At 52.5% G+C, this 23281-nt stretch overlaps 1 protein-coding gene across 5 annotated transcripts in view; it reads left to right on the top strand.

Annotated features, from left to right (window-relative positions):
* The window catches only part of TESC (tescalcin), a 46161-nt gene that overhangs the window by 9637 nt on the left and 13243 nt on the right, over positions 1-23281 (top strand). For 4 of the 5 annotated variants that reach the window (XR_009244380.1, XM_058656707.1, XM_058656709.1 and 1 more), the window contains exon 2: positions 16664-16733. Coding sequence is in view for 4 of the 5 variants with exons in the window: in XM_058656707.1 (XP_058512690.1) it covers positions 16664-16733 (70 nt within the window). In the remaining variant the exon portion in view is untranslated. Of the gene's footprint in view, positions 1-8874; positions 9048-16663; positions 16734-23281 lie in introns of those variants that run through there. The other variant, XM_058656710.1, reaches the window with a different exon arrangement.

The following is a 23281-nucleotide window of genomic DNA, read 5'->3' as shown; positions in this document are numbered from 1 at the left end:
CTCTCTGGGTGCTGACACTCGTGACGCTTAGGAGAGCAGTGTCTGGCATTGCACTTCCAGGTCTTGTCTCGCTTCTGCCACCTGTAACAGTGTGACTTCGCCGAGACTCAGCATCCTTCTCTGTGGAGCGGCTGTGAGAACTACACCCCTGAGCGGGACAGGCTAAATTAGATCCTGCCTGCCCAGCGGCTCGGCTGGGCTCCCACCTCTGAGTCAGCGCTCGCTCGCTCGCCTGCGGTGGGTGGCATCCCAGCGAAAAGGCGGGTGACACAGAGCAGAGCATCCGGGTGGGAAGGGGCGCACAAATGAACAGGAGCCCAGGCTGCGAGTTCAGCCTCCTGCTCGCCCACTCTGCCTGTTCACCCACTTGTCTCATGGCTCACGAGAAGACTTTACCAGGGAACCTTTTAAAGCTTCTGGGCAAAATGGAACTGAAAGACAAGTTGATTTTGGTGCCAAAAAAAAATTTTTTTTTAAATACAAGCTTTGAGAAGTCGATTGGAAAAAAATCACATTATGAGAAAACTATGCATTCCTTTCACGATGCTTGTGCTGCCAAAATAAATTGATCTTTCGGTCCACATCCTGCAGATGTTTTTGCAGTAACTTCATATTCGCTGCATCCCAGCTTTCTCTCCCGTCCCCAGCACCACAAGCTTGGTTCTCTGTGTGAAGAAAACCCGTGTGGATCTTCAGCAGGCTCCTGGTACCTGAGATGAAGTTATGTACTGCCTTGGTGCTGTTACGTTCCTTAGTAATCAGCCTGACCAAGTGGGGTGGATTTTCTGTGAAAAGGGCTTGCGGCTGCCGCTGTGTGTTGCGGAGCAGGGGGAAGTTGAGAATCTCTCTCAAGCCTAGTGCTGTGGTACAGTGGGTCAAGCCGCCACCTGGGACACCAGCATCCGTTTTGGGCACCAGGTAACATCTTGGCTGCTTCACTTGCAGTCCGAGTTCCCTGTGCTAATGCGCTTGGGAAACAGTGGAAGATGGCCGCAGTATTTGGGCACCTACTGCCCATATGGGAGACCCAGAAAAAGTTCCTGACTCCTGGCCATTCGTAGAGTGAATCAGTGGATGGAAGATTTTACGTGTGTGTGTCTTTCCCTAACTCTTAACTTTCAAAAATATCTTAAAACAGACAAAAGTGAATACTTACCTGTGCCCAACCTGGGGTTTTTAGATATATATATAACATATATATAAATATATATTTATAACACACACACATATATATTTTATATATAAATTTTTATGCTCAAGGCCAGGTACAGCCAAATGTCTTCGGCTTGTTTTAAAGTCCTGCAGCCAGATGCAGTCTCTGGCATGTGCATGTTTGACACGTGGTGGTCCAGATGAGCGGAAGAAGCCACCAGCCAGAATCATGAAGCATCCTGCACCTGCCAGGCGCAGGAGCACAGGCCGAGGCAGGGTGGCCCCAGGAGGCCCAGAAGCCCTGGCCCTCGCTGTGTCCTCTCTGAAGCCTGAGATGAGTCATTGCTTTGGCTGTGGCCCCAGGTGGCACACAGCAAATTACTGCCTCCCTCCAGAGCCTGGAGCCGGCTGCACAGCCCAGAAGGCATCCTGGGGTTGCTTAGGGACTTCACAGGCAAGCCCAGCATCTTACGCAGCTTCCCTCAGACACAGGGCTATGTGTGTATATGATTTTTAATTCTGGTCGAATCAAGTTTACCGTTTTCAAGTCTCATTCAGGGACAGGCATTGGGCACTGCTGTCAAGGTTTGGGATGCCCACATCTCATGTTGGAGTGCCCAGTTCTCCTCGTTGCTCCATTCCTGTTTCCAGCTTCCTGCCAGTGTGCAGCCTGGGAGAAGCAGAAGCTCACACTGTTGGGATGGAGGTCCCAGCTGCTGGCTTTGGCCCAAGCCAACCTGACAGGTGTGGGCGTCTGGGGAGAAAACCAGTGGATGTGTCTCTTCCAAATAGATATATATATTTTTTTACCTGTACCATTGAGTGGCATTAAACATACTTGTAATGTCATATAAGCATCACCACATCTATTTCCAGAACATTGTATTTTTTTTAAAGATCTATTCACTTATTTGAAAGGAAGTTAGATAGGCCAAGGTCTTAAGTGTGCTGGTTTACTCCCCAAGCAGCCTACACCCTGAAGCTGGGCCATTCCAAAGCCAGGAGCTTTTTCCATGTGGGTATAGAGGCCCAAACATTTAGACTATCTTTGGCTGCTTTCCAAGGTGCATTAGCAGGGAGTTGGATCAGAAGTGGAGCACTGGGATGTGAACCTGGGGCCCACATGGGATGCTAGCACAGCAGGCAACAGCTTTTACCCACCGTGTCACAATGCCGGTGCCTATAGACCATCTTCATCACCCTAAGAAGAGCCCTCTTTAGTAGCCGCTGTTCACGCCCTTCTTCCCCAGCCCCAGGCCACCCCCGGTCCACCTCCTGTCTGTGTTTGCCTGCTTCTCATAAACAGAAGGTAGACCAGGTGGCCTTGTGTGAATTCCAGCCTTAACATGGTATTTTCCATCTTCCTTTGTGTCACAGTCTGTGGGAGCTATGAGCTTTCTCACTGCTCAGTAGTGTTGGATTCTGTGGGTATACCTATTATGTCTGTCAGTTCTGGGCACTGCCTGTGTTTGCACACGTGTGCATATGAGAGAGAGAATTTGTGTTTCACTGTGTACACACCCTCAGGAGGAGGGGCGGGGCTGCCTCTGTTTCCAAGGAAAAAACCGACTTGGAATCTGGTGGTGGCTTTGGTCTTGTAAGGGTGTGTGGAGCTGGGGATTCAGACCACCTCAATCTCTCTTCAAAAAATTGTTTTTAATTATAAGGAAGCAACGGAGACAGATCCTCCACCCGTGGTTCAGTCAGCCGGGGCTGAAACCAGGAATGCCATTTGGGTTTTCCTTGTGGGTGGTAGGGACCCAATGACTTGAACCATCACCTACTGCCCACCACCATCCCCCCCCAGCCCGAGGTGGGCTCTGAAACAGAGCCAAGACTTGAATTGGGCATCCTCACAGAGACCACGAATGGCCCCAGGGTTATTTGTCCCCCACAGAGCGGCATCACTGGGCAGTGATGCTGTTACACCACCTGTCCCTCTGGTCTGGTCTGCTTCTGTGTCCTGGAACTTCCGCCCTTGTTTTATTTGGCTCCTGGCTGGTCTGTGGAGAGTTTAAGGGTCCTTTGGAGGCCACTGACACCTTCCTGATGGTGCCTTTTGGTTGTCCCGGGGTCAGTGTCTGGGCTGCCACAGCTGGTGGGGACAGCAGATGGTGGGGCAGCTTGGAGAACCTTGGAGAGTAGCCAACAGGCTCCCTGCTAACCCTGCTGCCGCAACCTGGGCTGGGCACCCCCACCCCCACTCCCCCCACGCACCTGGTGCTGTGCCAGTCGCCTTCAGTAGGCTCCCCGTTGCATCTTCTGCACCTAAGTGCTCTGTGGCCAGATGCTTGGTTGTTGTTCCCAGCGGGCATCTCTGGGAAGCCTGAATGAGGCCCAAGTACCCTGGCTGGGGGGGCGATGAGCACCTCTGCCCAGCTCTGCCTTCCCTGGGACCCCACTGGGTGACTTTGCTCCCTCTTGTCCCCGTGAATTGGAAGCACCAGTCCTCATGCTCTTTGCCCAGTGGCCACACAGCATTTGTGCGCCTGAAACCCAACAAGGGGACACTCCTCCCCATGCTGTGCCTCCCCTGTCTGCTTCTTCCACATCTGGAAGGGACCTGGCAGGCCCCAGCGCTCAGGGAGACTGTTTGTGTGCAGGAAGGTGGGCATCTGCCTGTGGGTGGGGCTCTCCACACTCTGACACTCAGCATGGGCTCCCAGAGGATCAGGTTGTGACTTCCCAGTTGGGTGGGGCAGCCCAGAGCTCAGGGTGGGGGTGAGGGGCTCTCTGTTTCCTCCTGCCTTCGCTTCTCTTTCTTTCTCTCTCTCTCTCTCTCTCCCTCTCTCTCTCCCTCTCTCTCTCTCCCTCTCTCTCTCTCTCCTGTCCCTCCCTCCCTCCGTCCCTCCCTCCCTCCCTCCGTCCCTCTCTCCCTCCCTTCGTCCCTCCCTCCCTCCCTCCGTCTCTCCCTCCCTCCCTCCGTCTCTCCCTCCCTCCGTCCCTCTCTCCCTCCCTCCGTCCCTCTCTCCCTCCCTCCGTCCCTCTCTCCCTCCCTCCGTCCCTCTCTCCCTCCCTCCGTCCCTCTCTCCCTCCCTCCATCCCTCTCTCCCTCCGTCCCTCTCTCCCTCCCTCCTCTCTCCCTCCCTCCTCTCTCCTCTTTCTCTCTCCTCTCTCTCTCTCTCTCTCTCTCTCTCTCTCTCTCTCTTTGTAGATGATGTTTACATGGCTGATCAGGGTGGAAAGGATCCAGGATTAGAGAAGAGTGGGTGTGATCTTTGTTTCCAAATTTTCTATTTCTTCATCCTTTTTCTGGGTGTGGGGAGGAGGAAGATAAGGGGAGAAGTCATACCCAGCCTCCCAACAACCACAGTATCTGGGGATGGGGAATGGCCACCCGACATCGACCTCGGGTCCCGATGTGGTGCATGCCCGGAAGGTTCTGCCGTGTGATTTCGATAGTCCTGAAATGTCCATCTCACCAATCCAAGGAAGAGGGAACCCTTTCAATGTTCATTGGCTCACATAGTTGACCTTAGAGTCTCCATTCACCCAGGTATTTGCTGTTCTCGTTTGGGTGAGGTAATTGTCCGATTTGTTCTGCTCTCCTTCCTCTGCTGTGGTACCAGATGTCCTCTGCAGGCCTCAGTGCGTTGCCATATCCTCCATGTGGATCTGGGCCAGCCGTGCACTACTCAGTCTTTTCCACCGAGGAGGACCAGTTCTCACAGGCCAGGCCAAGGACCTGGACCATGTGACCCAGGCCCCACCAGACCTCCCACCCCCGGGGACTCTTGGATGTGGCACCCACTGCACTGGTGGGCCCAGGACCCAGGCCAGCCTCCCCTCTCTTGAGCAGAGTGACCTCTGCCCCTCCTGGCCTGTGAGGCTTTCCTCCATCTCAGGATAGCAGGGCAGCCGGTTCATCCCCACAGCCTGCTGAGGGAGGTCAGGGCTGGCCAGGCAGTGCACGGGGCGCTGACCTGTGGCACCTTCACCTTGTGTTGCTGGTGCATTCAGCTTCTCTGTCTCCATGCCGAGGGACCCAATGTGGGCTGAACAGTTTTGAAAAACATAAAGGAATCTGTAGTGAACGTGTCCAGATGCTTTCCTGGCCACGATCCACTAAGCACAACCATGTTTCTATAACTTGGGCGTCATAAGGAGATTAGGAGTGAACTGGGGGTGATGGAAGGTGAGGATGTGTGTAGCTTCCGTGCAGACCTCATCTTGTGGCTTGGGAGGGACTTGTGTCCCTGGATTTTGCTATCCATAGTGTGTGTCCTCAGCCCAATCCCCTGAGGATGGATACTGAGCTGTGACTATATTTTAAAAAGCCATCAAGAGCGCCTGTTTGGCACAGTAGTTAAGACACCACTGGGGGGAACACCTCACCCCCCATAGCGGAAGTGCCTGTTTGGCATCTTGTTTCTTCTACTTCCGACCCAACTTACTGTTGATGCATGTACCCTGGGGGTCAGCGGGTAACAACCCCAGTCCTTGAGTCTGCCACCCACGTGGTGTACCTAGATAGAGTTCCCAGCTCCTGATTTCAGGCTGGCCAGCTCTAGGTTTGGGGGACATTTGAGGAGTAAATACAGTGCTGGAAGTTTCTGTCTCCCTCTTTCTGTGTGAACCTTTGAAGCAAAGTCAAAGGGAGAAATAGGACTTTGGAAATCTTGAGATTGTGTCTCAGTGGGAGAAGCTGGCTGCACATTGTGGCCTTCAGCTGCAGGGTGGGAGCGGGGACCCCCTGAGGCGTGTGGGGCACACCAGTTCATAGCTGCATGCACCCCTTCTCTGGACTGAAGGCATGCAAGCTCTCCACCCCTGCCTTGGCAGTGTGTGCTTGGGGAAGGGACACGGGTGAGCCTTAGTTTCAGTGGCTCCATCACCTCCAAGGTTAAACAGATGTGAATTCACCTGCCTTGAAGCTCCACGGCCTGCAGGATGCTCAGAGTTACCCAGAGATCAGCGCTAATTCTAGAACGTGTCATCGCCCCCACAAGAGCATCCATGAGCTGTCACTTCCTGTTCTCCCAGCACCCGCATCCCCTAGCAACCACCCAGCACTTTCTGTCCCTTGTGTCTACTGGCATCTAGCACATAACATCATGTGAGTTGGTCACAGAACGGGTGGCCTCAGGTGTCTGGCTGCCTCACCATGGCGTGCAGCCGTATCCCCTCTTATGGCTGGCTGAGTGATGACCCTGGGTGTGGCTGGAGCACGTTTGCCTTTTCCAGCCATCTGCTGAGGGATATTCCCAACTTTGAGCCCCTGCCACTGGAGCTGCCCTGGCTCCTGCTCATGTGTTTTTGTTTATCTTGGGTCTGTGCTTCTGATGGAAGTAGCTGGACGGGCCGCACGAGCTTCCTGTGTGTAATCTCTTTGCCATCATGTTCCATGGTAGCTACCAGCCCCATGTGCCTTCCAGCTTGGCCATAACCTCACCAATGCTTACGGTAACTTTCCTTATAGTCACCCACTTCAAAACCTTTTTAAAATACTTACTCCCTGATCAATTTGAAAGGCAGGTGACAGACAGAAGTTTTCCATCTGCAAGTTCAATCCCCAAATGGCTGCAAGAGCCAGTGCTGCAGCAGAGTGGAACCAGGAACTTGGTCTAGTTCTCCCTGTTATGAGCAGGGGCTCAGCTGCTGGGAGGCAGCCACGACGTGGGTATCTGGGACACAAGTTCTTGAGCCATCCCCTGCTGCCTCCCAGGAAGCATGTGCAGGAAGCTGGATCTGAAACAGAGCAGCCAGGATGGGGTCCAGATGTTCTAAGTGGCAAACTGGCACCACATGCCCACCCCTTACCCAGCATCTTTAATCATGAACCAACACCTGCTCCCCCAAACCCATGTTGCATACACACACATATATCTATTTATTCATTTTTATTGAAAAGGCATATATACAAAGAGGAGGAAAGATAAGATCGTCTGTCCAATGAGTCACTCCTGCAGTGGCCGCAACAGCTGGAGCTGTTAAAGTGAAGCCAGGAGCTTCTTTCAGGTCTACCATGTGGGTGCAGGGTCCCAAGGCTTTGGGTTGTACTTCACTGCCTTCCCAGGCCACAGGCAGGGAGCTGGATGGGAAGCGGGACCACCAGAACATGAAACGGCACCCACTGGGATTCTAGTGTGTTCAAGGTGAGGATTTTAGCCCCTAGGTTACCGCGCCAGGCCCCCTATGATATTTTTTTATAAAGCCTTGTAGCACAATGATTTCAGTGTGTAACAGAATTAATTTGGCCCATTTCCAGTGAAATTTTCTAACAGTTGTTTTAAGCAGGTGTTTCTTTTTTAAAAATATGTATTTTTTTTATTAATTACATTGCATTATGTGACACAGTTTCATAGGCTCTGGGGATCCCCCAACCCCTTCCCATGCCCTCCCCCCATGGTGGATTCCTCCACCTGTTGCTGTATCACATTTCAAATTCAGTCAAGATCCTTTCATTGTAAGAGTATGCCAAGCATAAAGTCCAGCATCTTATTGTCCAGGTAAATTCAACGATTTATTGGGGAGAACATCTCTGGTCTGAAAGCAGAGCTGGCAGAATATCATCCCATCCAACGAAAAGCCACAACATAACATCAACAACAATTTACAACATTATGGAATTAATTTACATGGTATTGAGTGACCAATACATTAAAACAAATGCAAGTCTATTTTCATTTTAGTATTTAGCAGTTTATAGTGTTGACGCATAATTTTGCTGAACTTGGCAGATTTTAGGATAGTCTAAACTGGGTTATAACTCTAACAAGGCATATGTCAACAATTGACGTGCAGAACAGTTTTAGGAGGGGTGTGCAGAGAAATCTGCAATACCTTAGCGAGGAGTAATTAATCTTTGTGTCCCACCTAGTAAGGTATGTGTGAGTCCATGCTGACCATTTCCTGTCTGGTTCTAAGCTTACCTTGTTGTTCTCTGGCTATCTATTCTAATTTGTGTGTGTGTGTGTTTGGGGGTGCTTTGGAGTGACCTTGATGGTCATTGCAAGAGAGGGTGAGGGTCCAAAGTTGGAACTAAGTAAGGACCAGAGAAAGCTCCCCTCCCGGGTCCCAAAGGAAGTTTACTGTTCGGTTTCTGTGGACCGCTCGGGGTTCCTGGCTGTTGTTCTGATGACCTTGGATCCTGTGAGGAAGGATCTGGGCTTCTTGCATCCCATGCGGTAGATCCAAACAGGAGTGGATGACCTCAGAGTTCTCGGCCTCCGAAGGCACTCCAGTTGCCCGTGGTCTCTTTGGCAGTTGGGATGTAGTCCTTGGTGAGGATAGTCCTTGGTGAGGACCCGGGAGTCTCCGGAGTTGGGATACAAGCCTCCTCCTGTCTGCCAAGTGGGTATTTCCCTTTGTACCTTTGTATAAATTCTTTGGAATTCATTCCTGAAGGTCATTTTGCCTCAAACAGGACAAACATGCAAAACAGAACTAAGTCTGCATTTCTTAGCAGCTGCACCTGCAGTGTGGGTCTGCATTTTCTAGTAGCCACCATAGAAAGGCAGCAGGCGAGTTAATTTTTACTAACATTTTTATGTAACCCAATTATCTGTTTTCCTGTCAAGATAGAAGCCAACTTAGAGAAACTGTCCTTGAGACCTACACTCTGTCGCACAAAGTCCTCGCAGGGCAGGGTTGACCTCGGTACCTGCTCAAGGTTGAGGTGCCGAGTGAGAGGGGTGACTTCTGAGCACAGATGTGTCCTCTTTTGTGACCATTTTAAATGTGGAACGACATGTCCCCCCTCTCACCCGTCCCTCCTCTCCCCAGAAGGTCAGTCTCATTAAACTTCCAGCAGCCACGTCGAAGGTGTGTGTTTCGCTCCGGTTGAAATCTAAAGCCAGAAATAAGGAGGTATGAGCTGCCAAACCGGAGCTTCTCTCTGTCCACTGTCCCCATGGTGACTGTGACCTCATGGGTCCACAGAAGAAGTCTCAGAGGTGAGCAGTGAGGAAACTGGAGGTGCTTCTGTCTTTAGAGCCCCCCAGGTGAGGTTGGGGACACGATAGGGCTCCTGCTATGGTGCGACATGTTCCCTGTGGGCACAGGGGAGGTGAAGAGGAAGGCTGAGTTAAGCCAGTGCCCTCCCCCTGCCTGGCCCAGCACCAGGGCTGTTTGGAAAGCCACTTCCTGAGGCCTCAGAAACTTCTTTCCTCCATGTTACTGTGGCCCAAGCGTGTCACCTAACCTGTAGCCCTTGTCTCTGGGACTTTGGCTTCTAAGGACCTAAGCCCAGGGGTTGTTTGGCTAATCCTCTGTTTTTATTGAGTCAGACTGGATGGGGTGTGTGTGTGTGCACTTGAGTGTGTATGTTCACTTGGGATGTAATCAGCTGGAAACATTTCATGTGATGAGCCTGATCTACAGTGATTTGTGCTTCTAGTTCTGGGACCTTGGCCAGAATTCGGCAGATGTACGTGTAACCTAGTGAATGTTGTAGCCATGAATGTGCCTACAACTCGGTTTCTAACTTTTTGTGTCTTGGAGAGACAGAGCTCCCATCTGATGATTCACGGCTGAAGGCACCTGCAGCCTCCAGTGCTGGGCCAGGCTGACACCCGGAACCAGCAACTCAGCCCTGCTCTCCCACCTAGGTGGCAGAGGCCCAGCCACACCTGCTGCCTCCAGGTTGAGCTTGTAGGTAGGAAGCTGGAATAGCAAGCAGAGCCAGTATTCAAACCCAGGTGCTCCAGTGTAGGATGGGGTGTCCCAACCTTGGGACTACTTAGCAGGTTTTTGTTTTTTTAAAAAAATTATTTTAGGGGTCCAGCGGGGTGGCCTAGCAGCTAAAGTCCTCGCCTTGAACGTGCCGGGATCCCATATGGCTGCCGGTTTTAATCCCGGCAGCTCCACTTCCCATCCAGCTCCCTGCTTGTGGCCTGGGAAAGCAGTCGAGGACAGCCCAATACATTGGGACCCTGCACCCGCGTGGGAGACCTGGAACAGGTTTCTGGTTCCCGGCTTCGGATCGGCGCAGCACCAGCCTGTTGCAGATCACTTGGGGAGTGAAACATCGGACAGATGATCTTCCTCCCTCTCTCCTCCTCTCTCTGTATATCTAACTTTGTAATAAAAATAAATCTTTAAAAATTATTTTAGGGCCCGGCAGTGTGGCCTAGTGGCTGAAGTCCTTGCCCTGAACGTGCCAGGATCCCATATAGCCGCTGGTTTTAATCCCGGCAGCTCCACTTCCCATCCAGCTCCCTGCTTGCGGCCTGGGAAAGCAGTCAAGGACGGCCCAAAGCCTTGGGACCCTGTGCCTGCATGGGAGACCCGGAAGAGGTTTCTGGCTCCTGGCTTCGGATTGGCGCAGTCCCAGCCATTGCGGTCACTTGAGGAGTGAATCATTGGACAGAAGATCTTCCTCTCTGTCTCTCCCTCTCTATGTATATCTGACTTTCCAATACAAATAAATAAGTCTTTTAAAAATTTATTTTATTGGAAAGGCAGATCAGATTTACAGAGAAGGAGAAACAGAGAAAGATCTTCTATCTGCTGGCTCATTTCCCAAGTGACTGCAACAGCCGGAGCTGAGCTAATGTGAAGCCAGAAACCAGAAGTTTCTTCCGGGTCTTCCTTGCAAATGCAGGGTCCCAAGGCTTTGGGTCATCTTCTACTGCTTTCCCAGGCCACAAGCAGGGAGCTGGAAGGGAAGTGGAGCATCCAGAACTAGAACCAATGCCTATATGGGATCCTGGCACATGCAAGACAAAGACTAGCCACTAGACTACAGTGCCAGACCCAGCAGGTTTTAAAAATGGTTTTGAGATGCCATCCGCACACAGTGTGGCATCACCATTGATCGTGAGCTACATTGCCAGCTGTGGAATTGCAGGGCGTGTAACCATCAGCATAGTCAAGTTCGGACTGTTTTTGTCCCCCTCAGAGAAACCAGTGGCAAGGCTTCCCTGTTCTCCTCATTCTCTTTCTGCCCCAAGCCCCTGGCAGCTGCTGGCTGACTTAGTGTCTGTGTGGAATTCCCTGCTTGGGTGTCTGTCTCATGGACACGGACGCACCGCATGGCTTGCACACTGGCCCTGAGCACGTATATTCTCATACATCTTCATGCATTGTGATTGGCTATTGTCTCTAATGGTTGCTTCTCATCTCATCTGTGGGCTAACATAGCAGACTTCCTGTGAGCTCAGGGAGGTATCAGGGAGTGCCAGGACCCGCCCCCCGCCCTGACCTACTCCGACCACCCATTTGCTGCTAAACAGACTTGACTACATGTTGTGGGTGTGCCGTTTTCAGGGTTCATGACCACATTCCTATCCCTCCTGAGCCTTGCTTTGCTCTTCAGTGAAATGGGGGCAGTGAGTGCCCTGCAGGACATAGGAAGGGCTGAGTCGAGGCAGGTTTGCCTGGAACTCAGCCCCAGTCAAGGAATGAGTGATCAATGAGGAGTATTTGTGAGATTCCCTCAACTGCTCCATGTGTAACCAGGTTGTGTGCTGGAAAACATTGTGATGTGACTAATGGCAATGTACATTGTATTTTAAAGAAAAATTAGCAAACGTGGGTGAACCAAAGCAAACAAAGGGGGCCACGTTGTGGCACAGCAGGTGACGCCAATTGCGATGCTGGCATCACCTCTTGGAGCAGCATCCGAGTCCCAGCTGCCTCACTTCCAATCCAGCTCTCTGCAAACGTGCCTGGCAAGGCAGCAGAGGGTGGTCCGGGTGCTTGAGCTCCTGTACCATGTGGGAGACCTGGAGGGGCTTCCTGGCCTCAGCCCTGCCCAGTGAGGCTTGTGCAAGCTTTGGGGAATGAACGAGTAGGTGAAAGATTCTCTCACACTCACTCTGCAAATATTTATAAAGAAAAAAAAAATAAAACATTTTCCCGAGTATTGAGTTAAAAGGCAATTGCTATTATTTAGGGAATATGATATTAGGATTTTCTTTTTTTAAAATAGATTCAATTAGGTGTTTGAGGGTCCAAGTCACAGAGAGACAGGGAGGATCTTCCATCCGTTGATTCATTGTCCAGGTGGCAACAATGGCCAAGGCTAAGCCAGAGAGAGGGGAAATTTTACTATTACTCATTTGAAAGGTAAAGTTGCAGAGAGAGAGAGAGAGAGAGAGAGACATCTTTGACTTGCTAGTTCACTCCCCAAATGGCAGGAATGGCTGGAGCTGAGCTGATCCAAAGCCAGGAACCAGGAGCTTCTTTTAGGGTCCCACACAGGTACAAGGACCCAAGCATGCAGGCCATCACTGTTGCTTTGCCAGGCACATTAGCAGGGAGCTGGATGGCAAATGCAGTAGCCAGTACTCAAGCCTGCACCCACATGGGATGCTGGCACCTCAGCCAGAGACTTAGCTTGCTTCACCACAATCCTGGACCCTAGACAGATCTCTAGTCTGCTAACTTACTTTCTAAATATCTGCGGTGGCTGGGACTGGGCCAGGTCAAATCTAGGAAGCTGAAACTTTATCCAATTGCTTGGGCCAGTCTCCAGTGTCTTCCCAGTGCATTAGTAGGGAGCTGGATCAGAAGTGGAGCTTCAGATATCTAAGTGGCACTCATTAGCATGCAGGTATGGCAGGTGCTAGCTTAATTTGCTATGCCATAATATTTTTTGCAGAATTTTATATTTAGGCCCAGGTCTCATCATTGAGTGTCTCGTATTTACAGGCATCCAAACACTAAAAAAAAAAAAAAAAAAAAAAAAATCCAGAGTTTGAAACATGTCTGCTATAGAGCATTTTAGATAAGAGATGCTCAGCTTGCTGAAAGAAATCAAAGGTGGGGGCCCAGCACGAGGGCTCGATGGCTAAATGCTTGCCTTGCATGCACCAGGATCCCATATGGGTGTTGGTTCATGTCCCGGCTGTTCCACTTCCCATCCAGCTCCTTGCTTGTGGCCTGGGAAAGCAGTCAAGGACGGCCCAAAGCCTTGGGGCCCTGCACCCACATGGGAGACTTGGAAGAAGCTTCTGGCTGTTGGCTTAGGATTGGCTCAGCTCTGGCAACTGTGGCCATTTAGGGAGTGAACCAGCTGATGGAAGATCTTTGTTTCCTCCTCTCTGTATATCTGATCTGCCTTTCCAATAAAAATAAATAAATCTTAAAAAAATCAAAGGTGAATATATTTATGTGGTCATCTCTTTGGTATCTGTTGGATCCATCCTCTTGGAATAAGTTTCCAGCACATAGGATTCCTTAAAGTCTTGAGCAAACTTTTTATGGTGACAGCACCCCAATACAGGGATTTCTGGGAACACAACTGTGTGGCCTATACCTGGATCAGAAACAGAACATACTTAATCCCAGGAGACTTCCCTCAAGTCCCTTCAAATTATGAATACCCTCTCTCTCTTTTTTTTTAATATTTTTATTGCATTTTTGAATTAATTTATACATTAATTACATTGTATTACGTGACCGTTTCATAGGTACTGGGATTTTCCCCACCCCTCCCCAAACCCTTCCCCCATGGTGGATTCCTCCACCCCGTTGCATAACCACAGCTCAAGTTCATTTGGGATTCCCTCATTGCCAGCATATAACAAACATAGTCCAGCGTCCCATTGTCCAGTATGAATACCCTCTCTTTTTTTTTTTTTAAAGATTAATTTTATTTTTATTACAAAGTCAGATATACTGAGAGGAGGAGAGACAGAGCGGAAGTGGAGCTGCCGGGATTAGAACCAGCGGCCATATGGGATCAAGGCGAGGACCTTAGTCACTAGGCCACACTGCCAAGCCCTAATACCCTCTTAAAAATGTGTTGGGGGCTCGGTGCGGTAGCCTAGCCGCTGAAATCTTCACCTTACACGTGCCAGGATCCTATATGGGCGCCGGTTCTTATCCCTGCTTCCCATCCAGCTCCCTGCTTGTGCCCTGGGAAAGCAGTTGAGGACGGCCCAAAGCCTTGGTGCGTGAATAATCAGACAGAAGATCTTCCTCTCTGTCTGTCCTCTCTGTATATCTGACTTTCCAATAAAAATAAATACATCTTTTTTTAAATGTGTTTGAACAGCAGAAACAGAGGGATATGCTCTCTCTCTTTCATCCACCTACCAGAATGCCTGTGACTCATGATGCTGGAGGGTCAGGCTCAAGCCATGAGCCCCAAACTCCATCAGGGTCTCCCACATGGATACAGGATCTCAAGGTCTTCGGCTGTCCTCTGCTGCTTTCTCAGGCCATGAGCAGGGAGCTGGATGGAAAGTGGAGCAGCCGGGATACGAACTGGCATCCATATGAGATGTGCTTGGGGATGGAGGATCAGCCACAGATGAGCCAGGCCTAGCCCTCTCTTGAGAGCGGCCACTCCCCTGGCTTCATACCCTGTGCCTGACTTGTCCTTGTTTTTGAATTTTATATGTCAACAGCATCATCTCTGACTGCTTGAATTCATTTTCATGTGTCCATTTTCTTTCAAAAACATTTCTCAGAAATTCAGTGTATTAGGCAGAGTGACAGTGGGAAATCTTCCATTTGCTGGTTCCCTCCCCACCTGCCTGCAGCTGGGCCAGACTGGAGCTGGGATCCAGGAACTCCTTCTAGGTCTCCTATGTGGATGAAAGGAACCCTGTCCACTGGAGTCACCAGTGCTGCCTCCCGGAGCGCCCACTGGCAAGAAGCCGGACTCGGAAGCAGAGGCAAGACTCAGGCCCAGGCTGTCTCATAGGGATGCAGGATCCCAGGGTCCAGGCACCTGCCTCATCGAGTCCCTTTATGTTGCTGCATGCCAGCCCACTCTCGAGTCTCCCCATGCCTTAGTGCTGGTTTGTAGCTGCTGGAGCATGGGTAGTGGGAACTGGGGGGACTTTGTGACTGGGATCTGGAATTAGCACTACTATGAACATCCTGGATGGGCAGTTGCTGCACCATCAGGTCAACCCACCTCCTTGTCCGGTGACCCAAAGGGCCGTGTCTCCCTTCAGAAAGGTGGACACACAGCCTGTGTGTGCGCTTGCATCTGTAGCATGGCAACAGCCGCCCCCTCCAAGCATCGCAAGGTGCCAATGAGCTCATGCGTGGCCCATGCCCATGGCAGATGGCAGTCCTCTGTCTGGGCTGGGAGCCCTCGTGTGCATTTCCCAGCACATGGCAGCTGCGGAAGAACGCTGAATTGTAGGTTATTCAAGCAACCTCAGCTCTCGTCTCAGGCTGAAAATCAAAAATTAAAAAAAAAAAAAATCCTGCAAACCTTGAAACAACAGGAGCTGAGGTGAACAGTTACCCAGAAATGCACTGCTCCTATCAGGAGAAGAGAGGTGGTGCTTTGTGGAGCGGACATCAAAGGCTGTGGCAGAGATGGCAGTGCCTCAGCCCAGCTGCTGTTGGGGAAGTTTGGCCTGAGCCAACTCTAGTTCCCCAGGGGCCAGCCCTGAAGGCCCAGACGCCAGGCAGTCCTGGTCAGGGAAGGGCTTGGCAACCAAGTCCCACCTCTACTTGGTGATGAGGGAGGGGCATAAAATGTGCTCCATCACCACCCTGCACCCTCTTACCTGGAATGTGCCCGAGTCTTGTGCTTGGGAACCCTGGGCACTTGCGGGGGACCCGCTGAGTATCCACCGTGTGACCTCGAACCCTCTGACTGTGCCAGACTTGTCTGCCCTGGTAGTTGTGAAGGTGTCATGAGAAAAGCATTCAAGCGGCTGCCTCTGGGCATTGTGGGAAATGAGCACAGGTGTGGGGTGTGACCCTTGTCTGGCCTCAGAGAACAGGTGACCATTTTGAGCACCACTCCTGGGCTTGGGAGCTCTACGACCAGAAGGAATGGGAGTGCATCACCCGCTGCACCCAGCACCACAACTGGGCTTTTCTTCTTTCTCCTTTCAGTACCACACTTCTGATGCAGTTCTCTACACAGGCCTCCCAGGTCATTGCCAAGGCCACCTGACCCCCTCTTCCCTTTCCTTGCTCATCTGTCTGTTTCGAAGAGTCATGTATATGAAAGGCAGGGTGACAGAAAGGGAGACCCTGAGCTCTTCCTCGCACTGGTTCACTCCCTGTGTATGTGCAACAGCTGGGGCTGGGCCAGGCTGAAACCAGGAGCCAGGAACTCCATCCGGGTCTCCTGCATGCGTAGCAGGGACCCAAGCATGTGAGCCATCATCTGTTGCCTTGCAGGGTCTGCATTGGCATGAAGCTGTAGCTGAGGCGTAGGGTAACCAGGACGACAGCCAGGCAGCATCATGAGGGAGGCAGGTGCCCAGAGTGGTGCCTTACTCCACAGCACCACAGCACTTCCCCCGCACCCCCATTTGAGAATCTGACCAGACTGGGTCGCCTGCTGAGTTTGGAAAAATCCCAACTTCAGGACTGAGAGAGGAGGGCATTGGGCAAGCAGATGGAATGATGCTTGAGTGGGCTGGGAAGGGGCAATGGCTGTGGGAAGGGCCTGGCTGAGTCTCGCCTGCCAAGGAGCTGTTAGAGCTAGATTGATCATCGCAACCTGTGTTCCCAGGGAGAAGGCGTTCTTCCGCTGTGGAGAGGGCGTGTATCCTGGGGGGGAGACTTCCGGAGAAGGTGTGTGCGCTCCATGGGAACCAGTCATTAATGGTTTTGTCTCTCTTTTTGCCCCACCCCACTCCAGTCTCATCAGAGCAGATTGAGCAATTGCACCGAAGATTTAAGCAGCTGAGTGGAGACCAGCCGACCATTCGGTAAGACCTGCCGCTCGGGTCAGTGCTGGGTAGAGCTGCGGCTCTTGGTGGCGGGTGATGCAGGTGGGAGGATTTCCCTTTGTCCTGGGTGGCCCAGAAGAGTCTTGAGTTACTCCATTTGCTCAAATTAATCTATGGCTGTTGCTTCTAATTCCTTCTAAGCTGTAAAGCCCGATGTTCCCAATGGGAGGGAATTTGTTAGAGAGCAGTAACTAAAGTGGAGAGGCAGCTGGGGAAACTTATTCCACTTCCACCCTTGCTCTGGACTCCTCCCTGCAATGTGTACCTGCTGGAGGCCAGGCCACGCCCACTGTTGGGTGTACAAAGAACAATAGGTTTTGGTACAGCCAGATTCAGGGACTCAGGTGTTGTCTGGAGAATGCCCTGTCTCTTCAGATTCCACCTCTTGCAGATCCTCCAACCTCAGGCGAGGTGGGCAGGTGGCAACCTAAGGTCTCTGTGAAGATTGGCATGCTGGTTCGTGTTTCCAACGATTGTTTTTCTTAGATGCCAGTTTATAACATTGTCTGTGAGGAGTGGTGGCTGGAACTACATCCCGTCTTAGGTGGCAACCAGGTTATTTGGAGCTCGATAGGGAGAGGTCCCTGGAAGGCTGATGACCAGTCGATGAGAAGCTGACCTGTGGCAGGCAGGCTTGCAGCTTCAAGCAGACCAGCTCCCAACAGATGCAGAGTCCCAAGGCATATGGTCAGCATCTCCAGGTCAAAGGGTTTGGCCATTTGGAACAGGCCTGCTACAAGCCCAGGAGAGCATCCTATGTCTTGGTGCGTATTTGTCCTGCACCATGCAGACACCCACCTGTGTGAGGACCCATGCCCATCTTAGCAGAGCCGTGTGGTTACCTCAGTGCCTTGTGTTGCCAAAGCAGCCATTTCGGGCACTCAGCTGCTGAGCCTTGGGGTTCTCACAGCCTCTCATCTTGCTTTAATTACACCCCCGGCAAAATTAAAGACCACCAGGAATTACACCTTTGCTGCTGCGTCCCTGACCCCACTGCTCTCAATGAAATGACACCTGACGGCTCACAGGCTCAGGTGAGGCCACGTGCAGTTGCCAGGGCCACCAGCTGGAATTGTGAGCTGGTTTTTCACAGAGGTGAGAGGGGAGCGCTCTGGGGTGGTTGCCGTAAGTTCAGATCGCACATGCATGTAATTCTTCAGACGTGAGGGATGTAGAGGCAAAAAAAAAAACCCACCTAGGCAGATTTGTGAGGCAAGCCTGTATGGAAATCCTTTGCGCCTTTGACTGTGTGGCTTACTGTTGTGCCTGTGGGGGTGGAGAAGGGAGCTCCCTGCTCTGAGGTTCCCATGTTGGAGCCTCTGACTGCTTTGTCGCTGTGTACCACTGGAGGATGCACTGGCAAGATGTGCAAATCACCTGTGGTTCCCTCCCCATACTCCCCTTCCCCAAGTTGAGTGCACGTGCAAATCACCTGGGAGTCTGGCTGCAATGCAAGTTTTGGGGTGGGGCCCGAGAATCGGCATTTCAGTGCAGGTGGCTATTCACGGCGGATCCTCCTTGGTGAGAGGGGGCACAGTGTGCCTGAGTGCTCTGTGCTGCTACCTCCCCTTCCTCGTCTAAGGGCTTCCCACACCAACACATACTCCCCAGGGCCACCTTCTGCTCTGTGGGGCTCCTGCTTTTCATAAGCTTCCATGGGCTCAGCAGCCTTCAGGGGCTCCCCAGGACCCTCAGTTTATCTGTATGTTCTTGGGACCCAGGCGGGTTTGCAGGTGCTGACCTGTGAGCTGCCACCTCTGTAATGCCCTGCAGGCCTCCAGCTGACTGCCCCTGCTTTCTCCGCACCGGGGACTGTCCAGTCCCACCACCTCCAGCACAGAGCTGTAATGCCACCCACCCCCATGCCATCTGTAGTCTCTGGCAGTGCCAGCCAGCTCCTGGGGGAGGCAGGAACTGGATCTGTGCTTGGCCCAAGTGCCAAATAAGGAGCTTTTAATACTGAAGATGGTCTCTGAGTAGCTGAGTGAGTGAGTAAATGAGGGCCCAGGAGCCAGCAGCAAATGACGACGCTTGCAATGCACCATCCTGGCACTCCTGTGGCCTGTCGCTTGTCTTGTCCTTTCCTTTGTGGGTTTATATTTTCCAGCAGAGAGTGGAGCTGGGGCCTGGCACACAGGGACTGTGCACTGCTGTCAGCTGTTACTGTTGATCTTGTTTTGTGGCCTCCCTAGAAGGATCCGAAACCCCTTAGGGAGTGGTGCTGTAACCGCCTGCTCTCCCCATTCTCAAGATGGGAGGGTAAGGCTCGGAGAGGTCACCATGGCCCCAGCCCAGGGTCATCCATCTTACGGGTGGAGGAGCTGGAATTTGAACCTGTCACTGAGATCCTGCTGTGGGTCCAGCCTGAATTTGTGAGTGACCTCAGCTTCCCTGGTGGTCAGGGACGGGGTGGGGTATTTGTCATTCTCATGCCTGCAGAGCTGTGGGTGTTGGTGTCGGCTACACATAAAGCCAGCAGGAAGGAGGGGAGGACCACAACATCTGATCATTTGCAAACAGGCTGTAGGAACTGTTTTGCCTAATTAGGTCTACCCGCAGCCCCTACCTCTACCCAGGGCCTCTGACAGGGGTGACTGGGCGGCTCTTGTGGTGGATCCCTTGGGCTTTTTGGCCCATCCTCCTCTGAGCAGCTTTGGGCTGGGTGCCAGTGGCCAGCACCTTCCCAACCTCCACTCTGCTGAGCCCCAGCCAGACTGTCAGATTTACCCTTCCAGGCACATCTAGGATGCCCTGGGCTGTGCTGCAAGAGCTCATTTTGTTAGCATTTAGAGGTCACTCAGGAAAGCTGGCCTGGGAGAGTGTCCTGGACTGTGGTTCTGCCGCCAGGAGCCCCAGCCACTCTGGGACCCTGTGGGGTGAGCGTGGGGTTGCAGCTCCTCCTGCCCCCTCCCTCTGGGAAAGCAAGAACAGGATCCCTTAAGAAGGGTGCACAAAAGTCCCTCGAAAGTGCATTGCATTTGAAAGGCCAAAGAAGGAGTTAGGTTTCTAAACTTGCAGCCTATTGAGAAATCGAACTTAGCTTTGAACCAGTACCGCAAGGCAGAAAAGCAGAAGCTCCCAGAATCGATGTTTCCTTTCTACCATCTCTCTCTCTCTCTCTCTCTCTCTCTCTCTCTCTCTCTAGCTCTCTAGCTCTCTAGCTCTCTAGCTCTCTAGCTCTCTAGCTCTCTCGCTCTCTAGCTCTCTAGCTCTCTAGCTCTCTAGCTCTCTAGCTCTCTAGCTCTCTAGCTCTCTAGCTCTCTAGCTCTCTAGCTCTCTAGCTCTCTTGTCTTTTCAAAGAGCATCCTGAGACATCCAGGGGATGGCTCACTCTGGGGCTATGGCAGCCTCGCTTCCCAGGCCTACTTTCAGGTGAATTCCTGATGCGACCCCAGCTCTGTGAGGCTGCACTCCTCCCCTGTCAGATGTGCTTCATGACACCCCCAACCTGAGTGCGTCCTGACCACTGAGTACCAGGGCCTGTGCCCACCTGGCCAAGTGCCTGCTTAGGTTCCTGTGCATGTTAAGCACCTGCTATGAGCTGCTCCCCTCTGACAAGGGAGGCTGCCAGAAGGTCAGGCAATACAGAACAGCATAGCTGTCTGTACAGTTAGTTCTTATCGGGTGCGAGTTGTCCATGGCAACTGGGAACTTCCTAAGAGCTCTCTGGCCGGCTCTCAGCCCCCAAAATAGATGCTGTGGGCTGCCTTGGGTGGATGCGATGGTGGCGGCGGTGAGATGGGCCCCCGGCAGGCTGGCTAGATAGGGCCGGTGGCAAGCATATTTTTAGATCCCCCAGGCCATGATGAACACAGCCATGGACATGTATGAGGGAGGGAAGAGGACTCGGTGTCCACTGCTGAGAGCCACTTCCTGATGGCCTGCGTGGCTGGACAGCGTGTCATCCCTGGATCCCATCTGGGTTCTCAGTGTTGCCCCTGTCCTTGCCTTAGCGCCAGGCACCAGCTCACAGCACACTTATGTGGTCCTAGGTCTGCAGGATCCTCCCAGGGCTCCCCTTCGCCACCACCCGCTCTAGATTGAGAAGTCAAGTTTAGGGAGGTTAAGGTGACACAACAGGACTGTGGCAAATGTGCATTCCAGGTCATTCTTGGCAGCAGGAAGTTGCTTCCCCTCTCTGCCTGGGTCTCTGAGACAGGGTTAAGTCTTGTCATACAGGGCTGGTGTCAGCTCCAAGTCATGACACCAAGCTCTGCCCTCCTCCCCTCCCCCTGCCCCGAGCCTGCAGGAAGCTCAGCTCCTGGGGCTGTGACCTGTCCCACCAGGTCAGTGCTGCTCCCGCCTGCTTGCTGTTAACACTGCTGTTGGATTCGGAGCTCACTGTGGGATGTGCCAAGCGCTTTTCCTGGGTTTATCAGACTTATATTTATCTGAGAGACAGATAGCTCCTGTTCACAAATGCCCTCCCCATGGCTTTATCACCTTAGAAATGTGCGTAAGGTCACGTCTGTAACCAGGAGACCCAGCTGCCTCGCCCCTCCCAGCTCACGTGCATGGTCTTGGGCCTCCAGGAGCCTCCAAGAGTCCCCCCATCCACCAGCATTTCGCAGACAGATCTGTCTGTCTCTCCCTCCTACATGCTTGCTGTGTGTGTGTTTGTGTTTTTCAAAGGGAAAGAAGTGACTGTTGAAAGATAGCCCACTTCCAGGCACCTGCACAGACACGGGACTGGGGACACTATGTTCCCGGCAGGCAGCCGTCTGCCTGTCACCACCGTGGGAAGCCAGGCCTCTTGTGCCAATTGTCGGGTTGACCCGGGCTGTGCCTCCTCCCTCTGGAAATGTCGCCTCTGCTGATGGGTCCCAGGATGCTGGGCCCCAGGGGAGGGGCCTAGCCCTTATTCCTCTGACACCTGTCAACTCAACCCATCACTCCGCAAACCATCCCTGAGCTCCTCTGCCTTGCAGGTGTATGTGTGGTGTTGGGCAAGTCACAGGCAGTGTGCCCTGTGCCAAGCTGCCATGGCCTGAAGGCAACCATCTGTGGGGCCCTTACTGCTCCGTGAGCACTGGGCTAAGCGTATGCTAAGCATGTCCCAGAGTTTCTGTCCTGGGTGCACCCCAGCACTGCTTTCTCCCTCCAGGGGGACAGAGTCCCTGCCTCAGGTCTTAGAGCAGCATAGAGCTGATGAGGGGCTGTGCCCACTTTACAGGTGAGAAAACTGAGGCTGAGGAAGGTTGGCAGGAGCCAGGACACCTAGCCTATGACAGCTATGGAGGGTTTGGAGTCTCGTGTGCCAGTCACATGGCAGCTGGCCACTTTCCCTTCTCCTAAAGTCGCTCTGTCCAGGTGCCTGGACCCTTCCCCCACTGGGGATGTAGCTGCGGCAAGTGTGGCGGTGTGGTGTTGGGGTAGTAGCATGGAACTCTGGGCTCCTGTCCATCATGCCTACACCCTGGCTGGTGGGGCCGGTAGGCCTCTTGGTGCTGGCTCTGCCATACTGGCGGTAGGATAGGAGCGCCCATGGAGTCCCATGGCGAGCTGTTGTACAGTGGGTTGCCATCATCCACTGGCCACTGTGTAGACTCTGGGACCCTGACTCAGGCCTCTTCTGGGGGCTTTGTTCTCCATCTCCCCTCCTCGCAGTCACAGGAGGAGGAGTCGGGTGCTGTTCCAGCGTGGCAGGGGCTGATCATGCCTGACACATGTCACGCAGAGGGTCTGTCATGTGGCAGGGGGCGAGGAGCAACCCCACACCCTGATCTCTCCAGGCATGTAACCTTGAGTAACCTCAAGGGAGTTACATATCATCTGGGCTTCAGGTTGCAGGGTTACGTGATGGACCCTTCGTGTGGTGGTTCTTGTGCAAAAATTTTTACCCATTTTTATTTTGTTTTAGAGAGCAATTGAGACAGGGATCTTGAATTTGCTGGTTCATTCTCCCAGATATCTATAGCAGCCAGGGTTGGGCCAGGAAGATGCCAGGGCCCTGGCACTCACGCTGGGATTGCCATGTGGATGGTAGGGACCCGCTACTGGCACCATCACCTGTTGCTTCAAGGTGAGCAGGAAGCAAGGCAAGTGGAGTTGGGACTGGGACCCAGGCTTTTCAGAATGGGTTGGGGACATCTTGAGCGGCATCTCAGCTGCTATGCCAGTGTCTGCCCTGGTACACTGGTTCTTCCTGTCCCTAAAGGCTTTAGGGACACGAGGATTTATCTTACGAATTTGAAAGGTAGAGACCATCTCTGTATTGGTTCACTTCCCCAGCAGCCACAACAGAGCTGGACCAGGCTGGAGCCAGGAGCCCCAAACCCCATCTGTGTCTCCCACATGGATGCAGGGGCCCAAGCACTTGGGCCATGTTCTGCTGCCTTTTCAGGAGCATAAGCAGGGAGCTGAATTGAAAGCGGAACAGATAGGACTCAAATCAGGGCTCCCATGTGGGCTGCCGGTGTCACAGGTAGAAGTTACTTAACCAGCGATGCCATAACCCTGGCCCCAGGGAAAATCTTTAACCACTTGACTGAGATAGCATTCACGTATTAAACAGTACTGAAGTTTTG

Source organism: Ochotona princeps, chromosome 29, assembly GCF_030435755.1.
Source record: "Ochotona princeps isolate mOchPri1 chromosome 29, mOchPri1.hap1, whole genome shotgun sequence".
Taxonomy (NCBI): Eukaryota; Metazoa; Chordata; class Mammalia; order Lagomorpha; family Ochotonidae; genus Ochotona; species Ochotona princeps.
Note: the sequence above shows the minus strand (reverse complement) of the source record. Positions and strands in the feature narration are given on the sequence as shown.